Genomic DNA, 12,508 nt, shown 5'->3' on the forward strand with positions numbered 1-12,508 from the left:
ACTACCACCACCACCACCATCACTACCACCACCCTTCACCACCACAAAGACCATCACTACCACTACCATCACCACCACACCGCCACCATCACTACTATCACCACCACCACCACTGCCACCATCATCATCACTACCACCCCCACCATCACCACCACCACAACTACCACCCCCACCATCACCATCACCACCACAACTACCACCCCTACCATCACCATCACCACCACAACTACCACCCCTACCATCACCATCACCACCACAACTACCACCACCACCACCATCACCATCACCACCACAACTACCACCACCACCACCATCACCACCACCACAACTACCACCCCCACCACCATCACCATCACCATCACCACCACCATTCACCAGCACTATGACCACCACTACTACTACCGTTACTACCACTACCATCACCACCATCACCACTACCACCATCATCTTCACCACTACAATGACCATTACTACCACTACCATCACCACCACCACCCCCAAAACACTATCACCATGATCACCACCATCACTGCCCATCACTGTCACCACCACCATCACCACATCCATTAGTACCATCACCACCACCACCACGACCAGGTCCCTCACCATCGTGTCCACCGTCCTCAGCACCAGCACCCACAGTGCCATGGGGCACTCTACTCACCGCTTACCAAATGCCTTTCACAGTGACACCCCAGCCAATCTTACTGGCAGGCTGATGGTAAGGCATGGTGATGCCCAGTCTCATTTTGCAGACATAGAACTGAGACCCAAAGAAATACAGTGACTCTCTCCAGGGCAGATGGCCAGGACTTGAGTCCAGGCCTAGGGACTGAAGCTCCAAGTCCACAGTCACTCCACTACAGTATGGCCCCTGATTTCCCTATTTGTAAAACATCCAGGCGGAGTGCAGTGTTGTCAAAGGATGTTTTTGGCACTCTCCCTTTTCTCTTCTGTAATCTGGAGTGTTCCCCTGTCTCAGTTTCTTATTGCCTTACATCTGGACTTTGCTCAAGCCCTAGACTTGCCCTTCCATGAGAAGGAGGCGTGATGGACACAGCCCTACAGACAGAGCTCCTCCTGCGGCCCGGAGCTCAGCCCCTGCTTGTCCCCATGCATCCTCACAGGCCCAGAGGTAACAGGGGAGGAGAGCGAGGCTCAGAATGAGCACCTTGCCCTCAGCCGCCTGCTGTGGCTCCCTGACTCCACAGCGCCTGCTCTTTCACTCCCCCGTGTGAAGTATGGGCAAGGGATCCATCCCAACAGACTTCCCCCACACCCCCTCACAGACCCACTGCCAGGGCACATGTGACGCTGTAGGCGTGTCCCCCACCTGCCTCCTGCCCCGCGCCAGCGAGGAGGCTCTGGGGCCGTTTCTCACCTGTGCCATTTCACGCAGTGCTCCCCCTCGTTCTCCACCCTCCTCCTCGAGACACAGCTGAGAAGCCCCTCCCGTGGGAAATATCTGAGTCTCTGCAGTTCTGTGTCACCTCCCCCCCAACCACTGAACCTCAAGATGCCCCTGGCAGGGACCCCCATCTGACTCATCTCAGCACCCAGCATAGGGTCTGGCCCAGAGCACTGCTCACTGGGCAAGGCTGGGCAAGGGGTGGGCACTGAACTGCCCTGCCTTGAGGGTACCCACCGCTGGGGTACTTCGCCCCTGGCCTCAGCCCACCATGCCTAAGTGCTGATACCCCAGTGCTGACCCTGCAGGTCTGCCCTGGCAACTGGAAGCCCCAGGGAACCTCAGGCTGTGTCACTCTGGGGCAGGAAGAGCCCCCGGAGACACGAGAGAGAGCGGATGCTGTGAGGCTCCATTTCCAAACTTGTCCAAGCTCATGGGGCTCTCAGGAGACGGACACGTGGGTTCCTTTCATGATAACCACCTTGTTCTAGGTACAAGATGTACACGTATTTTTTTCAGTCCTCAGGGCAATCTGGTAAATGGGTAATCTTACAAATGCTTATTCGTAAAGAAGTTTGAGGCTCAAATGCTATCAAAATGTGCCCACCGCTAGCTAAGTGATGGAACCCAGATCTGACCCTAGTCCGGCCAGGTCGGGAAGATTACTTGTGGCTGAGCCCCTCTCCCTCGTGGCTGAGCCAGGCGCTTTCCCATGTGCTCTTAGTTGCCTCAGAACAGCCTGGTAGCAGGTGGTACTGTTCACAGCCCCGTTTGACAGATGAGGAAACTGAGGTATAGAGAGGTGAGGGATTTGTATGCAGTAGGGAGCAGAACTGGAGCTCAGGCCCACATGTGCCTGGCCTGGGCTCTTTCCTTAACTTGTAGTCCCAAGGGCGGGGGAAGAGTGTGTGTATCGGACACTCTGGGTAGCCTCTTCAGACCGCCCATCTTAGATGTGCCAGGCATTCTGGCTGTGAATTGTGTCCACATTGGGCTGGTTTTCTCAGATATGTTGGAGTGAGAGAGGCTGGATCACCCCTCACTGCTTCCAGGCCCTTCATCTCCATTTCACCTTGGTGGAGCCCCTGCCTCAGGACAGGCCCTGGACAGCAAAGGAAGACAGGATCAGGCTGGCGCAGGCTCTAGACCTCTAACCTTCTTCTTGGGGTATGTGGGGTGCCAAAGCATCTCCTCAACCAAGACCTATGCCTGGCTGCCCGCCAGGGCCTGGGACGCTGGGCCTGCCCGTGAGCTCACCTTTCCAGCCTTTACCTCCCCAACTCCTGCTCCCGGCAGGCACGCCAACACCACCTTAATTTTAGATGTGACATTTCTAGTGAGGGGAAAAGCATTTGTTCCCAGCACTGCAGTGACAGGGAAAAGCTGGGTGTGGGCAGCAGCCCCCGGGGGTAAGAGCTTTCGTGCCCCTCCCTGAGGGGACACCTTCCCAGCTGGGATGTTTAGCGGAGGCCCAGCAGAGTGGCAGGTGCCAGAGGGAGAGAACCCCGCCCCTATCCTGAGGGGAGAGAGCCCAGCTCCCGCCTCAGAGCTGCTGAGAGGCACAGGGTCCAGGCGAGAGTCAAGGAGACACCTTGGGCCATCCTGGATGACCACTGCTGTCCTGGTCATTCAAACCCAAGCTCTAAGCCCTGTACTCCAACCCCACTCCCCTCCCACTCAATCAGTGATCCCTCTCCTGTGTCACAGACTCTCTTCCACCTTCTCTGGTCTGTCTGACTCCTTCCAGCAGTGCTGTTGTTGTTGTTGTTGTTGTTAGACAGAGTCTCACTCTGTCACTCAGGCTGGAGCGCACTGGCGCAATCTCGGCTCGCTGCAATCTCTGCCTTGCGGGTTCAAGCAATTCTCATGCCTCAGCCTCCTGGGTAGCTGGGAGTACAGGCATGCACCACTATGCCCAGCTAATTTTCATATTTTTAGTAAAGATGGGGATTTCACCATGTTGGCCAGGCTGGTCTTGAACTCCTGACTTCAAGTGATCCGCCCACCTTGGCCTCCCAAAATGCTAGGATTACAGACGTTAGCCACCAAGCCCGGCCCCCAGCAGTATTAAAAACACACTTAAATTGTCTCTTCAAATTTTTTTTTTTTTTTAAGATGGGGTCCACTATGTTGACCAGGCTAGTCTTGAACTCCTGATCTCAACATGATTGTAAAGCAAGCCCCTCCAGCTCAGGCTGTAGTGACATTTATTCTCACCACCCCCTCAGCCCCCACCACCTCCCACTACTTCACCCTCAGCCCCTGCAGCCTGGCCTCTGCTCTCTACATGCTAGTGAGCTTCCTTGTGGCCTGGTCATTACGCTGGTGAGGATACTGGTTCAGCAGGTTGAACAGAGACCAAGTGACTCCAACAAGAAGGAAAGTGTATTTCTTTCCTGTGGAAGTCTGCAGTGCAGGCCACTCTGATGATTGGGTGGCTCTGCTCCATGGAGTGACCCAGCGATCCAGGTTGCTTCCATCTTGATGCTTAGCCATCCCCAACAGTGTTTCCTGCCTGAGTTGCAGTCTAGGCTGGCTCACCCCACTCAGTTGTCCTTCCAGCAACTAGGGGATAGGGAATGGTGGAGCCAGTGCAGGCAGCTTACTTGTAAAAGGCGACCTAGAACCTGCCCACTGTCACTCCTCACATTTCCATTGGCCAGAACTTAGTCACATGGCCTCCCGCAACTGCAGGGACTGCTGGGGAATAGAGTCTGTTATTTTGCTCACAGCCCATTGGCCAAAGTGGTGTCATGTGATCTCTACCAGTTGCAAAGGAGGCTGGGGAATATAGTCTCTGGCTGGGAGTCCATGTGCCCTGCTGAAACCAAGAAGGAGTGTGTGGTTCTGATACTAAAAGGAAGAAGGACAGAATGTATATCAGAGGCCAATTAACAGTTTTGGTCATGAATCACCCTGTAGTCTCAGGAATGCTTTCTGCTAGAGGGCCAGAAAACCTGAGTAAAGCTGTTACTGGTGGAAGGTACCCAAGTTACCAGCAGCTAATCCGTACAGGCCTGCAGCAACCTCAATTCTTGCCTCCTCAGAAGAAAGAATTCAACTGAGGGGCATAAGGCAGAAAACAAGACTGAGGCATGTTTCAGAGCAGAAGTGGAAGTTTATTTAAAAAGGCTTTAAAACAAGAAAGAAAAGAAAGTATGCTTGAAAGAGTCCCAAGTGGGCACGTGAAGGTAAAGTGCTGTGTTGATCCTTGATCCTAGGACTTTATAGGTTGGTCCCCTTTCCCATGATTCTTCCCTTAGGCTGGGCTATCCACAGGCACAGTGACCTCCTTACCCTTGGGAGGTAAGCACACGCAGTGTGTATAGGAAGTTGCATGCATGCCTATCTGACGCTTTCTTCCCTTCTCCAGTGGAGTGCCCCGGAAGGTCAAACCCCACCATTTTGTCTCTTAATCCACATGCCTGGGATGTTGTGTCTCCCTGGCACCTGCATTCAATTAACACGTTAGTGCAACAGGTGTGGACCATCAGGAAATGCCCTCTCCCTAGTGCTGGCTGCCAATTTGTTACTTTTAGAGAGGCAATATGATAATTGCCAAACCATCACCCAACATTCCTAGTGGGTGGGGGAAGAGCCCTCCCCTGCCCAACTCATGCTTGTCTAACTACTTGTAACAAAGCGACTTGAGTCTTAAGAACATTTACTGTTTACTTAACAAGATGGGGATAGTTTGGGACTGGTTCTGCAGTACCTTGATATCTGTGATTCTCATGTCCTTACCCTTGTGGTCACAAGATGGCTGCCATAGCTCCAGGCATCATGTTACCAGACACTACAGTCAAGGCAGTGAAAGGAAGGGAGGGGGCTCTCTACCCATGGTCTATTCTGTTGGATAAACAGACACGCTAAAATGTTAGCATTTATTTGAACCAACAGTGATTCCTGAATCAGGAAGTACTAGACTGTGAGCCGTTCAGGGCTCCACTAAGGGAATATGAGGGAGAAACTTCTATAAGGTGCTCCTGAAAGTAAGACAAAGAAAACATTTGCCTACAGTGAACAGTCCCTCGTTAGAGGTTGGTTGGCAGTTTCCGATGGGTCAAGCTTAAGTTCTGTTTTCCTGTTTACACTGAGTTGGATTTGGGTTTGCTGAAGGAGGAACCCAAGACCTGCAGCTGGCTCAGCTTGATGGCCTCCCACCCAGTTCATTACTTAACAATGCTCCTCCAGCTGGCAGACAGACTGAGAGAACAAGTATCTGACAGGAGGGAGTGAGCGTGCCACATTTGGCTTAGATCAACTGTGATTCATCCCTTGAGGCTGGGCATGGTGCCCCCTGAACAGAGGGAAGGTTCTGCCAGTGAAGAAGGGGTGCTGACTTGGCAGCCGTCAGCCTGCCCCCACTGGCTGCCCTGTCTGGTGCAAGGCCGCACCTTCCAGAGCTCCTGGCTCCTCTCAGCGCCGTGCTGTTGCCCTCCTTCATCCTGCAGCTAGCACTCCCCCTGTGCTCCCCTGACCCTCTGGCTGCTCCTTCTCCATCCTCTGCTTACACATGCACAGCCTCCGCCCACATCGTAGTCCAAGCTCTTCCTGATCCCCTGTCACCTCCGCTGTGCCCCTGACACCAGCCCCACCCCTCACCTCCCACAGTCACCCCCTGCCCTGTCTTGGCCTTATTCATGGGTCTGACCGCTGCTCAGTCCCCGCATCCCAGGCATCGTCTGAGCCTCAGCCAGGGTCCCCAGGACTGCGAGTTCATCAGTGAAAGGCAGTTTGACTCTAGATCAGTTATGAGAGTTCTCTGAGGTGTTGTTCACCAGTCTTAAAGTATGGATTATAACACCCATCTCTCAAGGTGTTAAAAAGATTATATTTCGGGGAAGGACTTGGGGAACATTAATCAATGCCTTATACAAGTCTGGGGTTTTCTTTCTCCCTGCAGCACTGAACCCAATATCTGGTTTACTATGGTGGCTCTTAAGTAATAAATGAATAAATGAATGGTTGGGTGATTCTGGCATGGAGCCCTTTGTATTCATGATCTATTTCCATGTAGTAAATTGCCCCCAAACTCAGGGGCTTCTGAAAACAAGCATTTCGTATCTACAGCTCCTATGGGTGAGGAGCTCAGGAGTGGCTTAGCCAGGGGATTCTGGCTCAGGACCTCTTGAGAAGTTGCTGTCAAGGAGTCAGGTGGGGCAGTGACATCTGAGGGCTGGACTGGGGCTGGAGGGTCTACTCCAGGCTGGCTCCTGTGGCTGTGAGAGGAGGCCTTGGTGCCTTGCTATGTGACTGCTCATGGCACAGCAGCTGGCCTCCCAGAGCAGTGACCCAGGAAAGCAGGCAAGAGCGGCCACAGTAGAAGCTGCATGCCCTGCACCTTCTCGCCTCAGGGACACACAGGTACTTCTGCCTCCTTTTGTTTGTTAGAAGTGAGTCACTGAGTCTGGCCACCCTCTAAGCCCTAAGCCTCATCTCTTGAAGAAGTAGCAATGATTTATGGATGTCTTTTCTTTTTTTTTTTTTTTGTTTGTTTGTTTGTTTGTGACAGTCTCACTCTGTCACCGAGGCTGAAGTGCAGTGGTGGGATCATGGCTCACTGCAGCCTTAACCTCCTGAGCTCAAGTGATCCTCCCACCTTAGCCTCCCAAGTACCTGAGACTACAGACATGTGCCACCACGCCTGGCTAATTTTTTAAAATTTTGTGTGCATGTGTAGAGATGAGGTCTCATTCTATTGCCCAGGCTGGTCTCAAACTCCTGGGCTCAAGCAGTCCTCCCACCTCAGCCTCCCAAAGTGCCAGGATTACAGGCATGAACCACATTGCTGGCCTTGGACATCTTTTGAACCACCACACACTTAGGTTTGAAGTTCACTTTTAACCTTTTATTGTTGGTGATGTCCAAGACCTCCATAGCATCATCAAAATCAGTGCTCTATCCAAGTTCACACAAAAGTCCTCACCCCTGCACATGCTGTAACATGCAGGAACCTTAAGGACATTACGCAGAGTGAAATACACCAGTCACAGAAGGACTAATGCTGTGTGATTCCACTGATATCTAGAGTTGTCAAATTCATGGAGTCAGGGAGTAGAATGGGGGTGCTAGGGACTTGGGGAGGAGCATAGGGAGTTAGTGTTTAATGAGGACAAGAGCTTCAATTTGGGAAGAGGAGAATGTTCTGGAAAGGGATGGTGGTGGTGGTTGTATAATGGTGTGAATGTTCTACCACTACTCAACTATACACTTAGAAATGATTAAGGTGGTAAATTGTATGTTATATGTACTTCACCATGATTAAAAGTTAACAATTAACACCCTCGCCTCTGCGGTTCAGCATGACCTTGCCTGGCCCAGTAGCTGGCACTGCAACCCACTGGACAGGCAGGTTCCCCTGGGTGAGCGTGGGGCCGGGAGGCACAGGCCCACCCTCCAGGCACCAGCAGGGTGACGCTGTCTTTGCAGAAGGACACGGGTTTCTCTATGAAACATTTGGGATCCGGCCACAGTTCTCCTGGCACGTTGACCCATTTGGCGCCTCTGCCACGACCCCCACCCTATTTGCGCTGGCAGGCTTCAACGCCCACCTCGGCTCCCGGATCGACTACGACCTGAAGGCAGCCATGCAGGAGGCCCGGGTGAGTGGTGTGCCGCGTCTGCTGCTGCCCAGCGACTGCTCCTCCCTTCCTTCCTTGGATCAGAGCATGGCAGAAAGCTGCTGCTCTATGCCTGAGTGTTCGGGAATTCTTGGCAGCTGCGTAGACCACGGGGCTGTCCCCTAGCCTTTGCTGTTGTCGTCTCCCCCACCAGGAGGAGCCCCCTCCCTGTACGCCCAGCTTCTCACAGAGCTGCAGGCACAGTTTGGCTGCCTCCTGTTTCCAGACCCCTATCCCCATCAGCTGGGCCTGAGGCAGGGCTGACCCCTTCTGTGGGCCTCCCACAGGGACTAGAGCAGAATGGCACTCAGTAAGCAGGGGTTGACAACCAGAGGAATGGCAGGGCGTGTTTAGCTGGGAGAACAGTTAGCAGAGATGCTGTGATTCTTCAGGTGTGTGGGCAACTATTACAAGACTTAAGTGGCAACAACGACCTTGGTAGACGCTGCCTTCGGTTGTGCCCTGGGGAGTGTCAGGCCTGGTACCAGGCCCTACTCATCCTTCATTTCTTTTTCTTTTCTTTTCTTTCTTTCTTTCTTTTTGAGACAGGGTCTTGCTCTGTCGCCCGGGCTAGAATACAGTGGCACAATCTTGGCTCACTGTAAACTCTGCCTCCCGGATTCAAATGATTCTTGTGCCTCAGCCCCGCAAGTAGCTGGGATTACAGGTGAGCACCACCACGCCCAGCTAAATTTTTTGTGTGTTTCTTGTAGAGACGGGGTTTCACCATGTTGGCCAGGCTGGTCTGGAACTCCTGGTCTCAAGCGATCCACCCACCTCAGCCTCCCAAAGTGCTGGTATTATAGGCAGGAGCCACTGGTGCCCACCTTCATCCTGCATTTCTTTTAACGCTCACAGCAACCTTATGGGAAGGTGTCATCATTTGCTGGGGCTGCCATAACAAAGGACCACGGACTGGTGACTTAAGCAATAGAAACATATTGTCCCATGGTTCTGGAGGCTGCATGTCCAGGGCCAAGGTGTCGGCAGGGCCACGCTCCCTCTGAAGGTGCGAGGGAAGGGGCTGGTCCAGGCCTCCCTCCTTGGCTTGTGGATGTCCCGCTTCTCCCAGTGCCCCGTATCATCTTCCCTATGTGCACGTCTGTGTCTCAATTTTCCCTTTTTCTAAGGACACCCATCCTATTGTATTAGGACCCACCCTAATGAACTCATTTTAACTTGATTACTTCTGTAAAGACCCCATTTCTGGCTGGGCACAGTGGCTCACGCCTGTAATCCCAGCCCTTTGGGAGGCTGAGTGAGGCGGGCAGATCACATGAGGTCAAGAGTTCGAGACCAGCCTGGCCAACATGACGAAACCCCGTCTCTACTAAAAATACAAAAATTAGCCGGGCGTGGTAGCAGGCGCCTGTAATCCCAGCTACTCGGGAGGCTGAGGCAGGACAGTCACTTGAACCCAGGAGGTGAAGGTTTCAGTAAGCCGAGATCATGCCACTGCACTCCAGCCTGGGCGACAGAGTGAGACTCTGTCTCAAAAAATAAAATAAAAAATAAACTGCACACTTGGTGAGAAGTAATGAGCTTCCTGCACCTGGGGGCATTCAAGCAGAGTTAGAAGGTGCTGATTCTACAGGCTTTGGCAGAGAAAATCCTGCACTGAGGAGTGGGTGGGGTGAATGAGCACGGCTTCCAGAGGGCAAATCCCAAATCCCACAGCCAGTCTTAGACAGGAAATGGCAGGGGAGATCTCGTCCCTGAACCGAGGGAGGGCCAAGGTGAGGACAGGCAGGAGACACCCAGATGGGGCTGAGGGAAGTGGAGCTGGGGCAGCCACATGGCCCCTCCAGCCTCTCCTCCTCGGTTTGCAGGGGCTGCAGTTCGTGTGGCGAGGGTCACCATCCCTCTCAGAGCAGCAGGAAATCTTCACGCACATCATGGACCAGTACAGCTACTGCACCCCGTCCCACATCCCTTTCTCCAATAGGTACGTGCCCTTCCGCAGTGCCTTTGGGATCTCAGACAGCAGGGTCTGCCCAGCCCCTGCAGCTCTTCTGCAGTTTTGTTTTTGTTTGTTTGGTTGGTTGGTTAAGACAAGAGTTTCTGCTCTGTCGCCCAGCCTGGAGTGCAGTGGCGCGATCTTGGCTCATTGCAACCTCCGCCTCCTAGATTCAAGCGATTCTTTTGCCTCAGCCTCCTGAGTAGCTGGGATTACAGGCGCCCACTACCACGCCCAGCTAATTTTTGTCTTTTTAGTAGAGATGGAGTTTCACCATGTTATCTAGGCTGGTCTCAAACTCCTGACCTGAGATGATCCACCTGCCTCGGCCTCCCAAAGTGCTGGGATTACAGGCATGAGCCACCGTGCCCAGCCCTATTCTGCAGTTTTTGACAAGGGCTCCTTAAGCATTTCCACACATGGTTTCCCATTCTTAAGCCTCTCCAACAGAGTGGGTGGGGTTATCAACCCCATTTTACAGATGTGGAAACTGAGGTTCAGAGAGGGTAAGTGACCAGATCAGGGTCACCCAGCTGGTAAGTAGGGGAGGTGGGATTTGACTCCAGTTCTGTGTGACTCCAAATTGCTTCTTGTTATGAGTCCCTGTCCCAACAGAGGATTGTTTAAAGGATGAGATCTTCGCTGGGTGCGCTGCCTCATGCCTGTAATCCCAGCACTTTGGGAGGCTGAGGCCGGCGGGTCACTTGAGGTCAGGAGTTTGAGACCAGCCTGGCCAACCTGGTAAAACTCTGTCTCTACTAAAAATACAAAAATTAGCCAGGCGTGGCAGCGGTGCCTGTAATCTCAGCTACTCGGGAGGCTGAGGCAGAAGAATCACTTGAACGCGCAAGGTGGAGGTTGCAGTGAGCCAAGATTGTGACTGCACTCCAGCCTGGGTGACAGAATGAGACTCCATCTCAAAAAAAAAAAAAAGGCCTGGAAGAATGGGAGAGGGAGGGGCCTGCAGAGCCCTGGGAATACATCGCTGCTCATCCTTGTCTTGCAGAGCTGCCCCGTCCAATCACCTCCTATTCACCCCATGGTGAGGGAGGGGTCCTCACCCTAAACGGTAGATGGTTGAATACATACCACCCTACCCAGCACAGGTGACATCCACAGCAGTTTCTGTTTGTCACATACAATCACAGCTCACACCCTGCACGCCGAGGCCCCATGGGGGTGCACTGTGGAGCAGACTGAACACGTAGGGGCAGCTGTGTAGCAGCAAGTGGGCAGGTGCCCTCCGGCTCCTGCAGAGGACATGAGTGGCTCATCTGAATAAGTTCACCAGCTGGCAGGGAGGTGGAAACTGTTGTGTAGAGGACCAGGTGGGGTGCAGCGGGTCCGACTGATAGTGGAAGAGCTAGACAAGAGGACTTTTCCGCTGCTGGAAGCTATCAGGTGACAGCAGGGGACTCCCAGACCCCTGGGGGCCTTCAAGGCTCAGATGTCAAGAAGCACATGGGATTTTAGCCTCGCTGTATACCTTCGTCCCCAGAAGGCTTTGGGTGAAGACTGAGTGGGGACCAGGAGTATGGAGCCATGGACCAGGACCCCCTGGGGGCAGAGAGGGTAGGCAGTGGGCCCACAGGCACGTTCCTGGCTCGCTGTTCCAAGCACCCACCATGAGCCAGGGCCTGTTCAGAGCATTCTCCCTGTGATACCTCATAGACCCTCGCAGCGGCCCCCTGACCGAGATGCTGTGAGTGCTCCATCTTACAGAAGGAGAAACCGAGGCACGGCAGCCCACCCCAGGTCCCACAGCTGGCAGAAGTGGTGGAGCCAGCGACGGATTGAGGCCACCGGCTCCGCAGCCTCCACATGGTGGCAGCAGCCAGCCTTGGTCTCTGTGCAGTCAGACGGCCCTGGGTTCAAATCCACGCTCTGCCCTGGCCAGGTGCTTAGCCTCTCTTGGAAGAGGACAGACACCAGGCAAGGCAAAGGCAGTGAAGAACGCCGGCCGGGATTCGTTAGCGGTCCCTGCCACTTGTCAGCCCTCCTCTGTGCCTGGCACTGTTTCTAGCTCCTTTCCATAAATGACTTGCATTTAATCCTCACAACAACCTGCTCCGCAGTCTACCAGGGAGACTAAAGCTTGGTGAGGCTAGAGGTGACTGCTGGTGGCTGATGACTGTGATCCCAATGCTTTGGGAGGCCAAGGTGGGAGGATGGCTTGAGCCCAGGAATTTGAGACCAGCCTGGGCCACAGAGCAAGACCTCATCTCTACACAAAATTTAAAAATAAGTCGAGCATGGTGGTAGTCCCAGCTCCTGGGAAGGCTGAAGCGATGGCCTGAGCCCAGGAGTTCGAGGCTGCAGTGAGCCGTGATCATATCACTGCACTCCAGCCTGGGCAGCAGAGCGAGACCCTGTCTGTAAAAGAAACAGAGGTGGGAATGCTGGAAGGGGCTGCCCAGGTTGGAGAGCTCTAGACAAGGGTTCCACGGCTGTTACCCCGAGGCTGCACAGTGTGAGCAAGGAAGGCACTTAACTAACTGGGGGTTCTCCACACCCCCAGCC

At 53.6% G+C, this 12,508-nt stretch overlaps 1 protein-coding gene across 3 annotated transcripts in view; it reads left to right on the forward strand.

The window, feature by feature from the left end:
- MAN2B2 (mannosidase alpha class 2B member 2) overlaps window positions 1-12,508 on the forward strand; it is a 46,332-nt gene that overhangs the window by 4,129 nt on the left and 29,695 nt on the right. For all 3 annotated transcript variants that reach the window (XM_023206876.1, XM_023206877.1, XM_023206878.2), the window contains exons 4-5: window positions 7,841-8,013; window positions 9,861-9,976. In XM_023206876.1, the coding sequence (XP_023062644.1) occupies window positions 7,841-8,013; window positions 9,861-9,976 (289 nt within the window). The remainder of the gene's footprint in view (window positions 1-7,840; window positions 8,014-9,860; window positions 9,977-12,508) is intronic.

This window comes from Piliocolobus tephrosceles, chromosome 3, assembly GCF_002776525.5.
Source record: "Piliocolobus tephrosceles isolate RC106 chromosome 3, ASM277652v3, whole genome shotgun sequence".
NCBI classification, from domain to species: Eukaryota; Metazoa; Chordata; class Mammalia; order Primates; family Cercopithecidae; genus Piliocolobus; species Piliocolobus tephrosceles.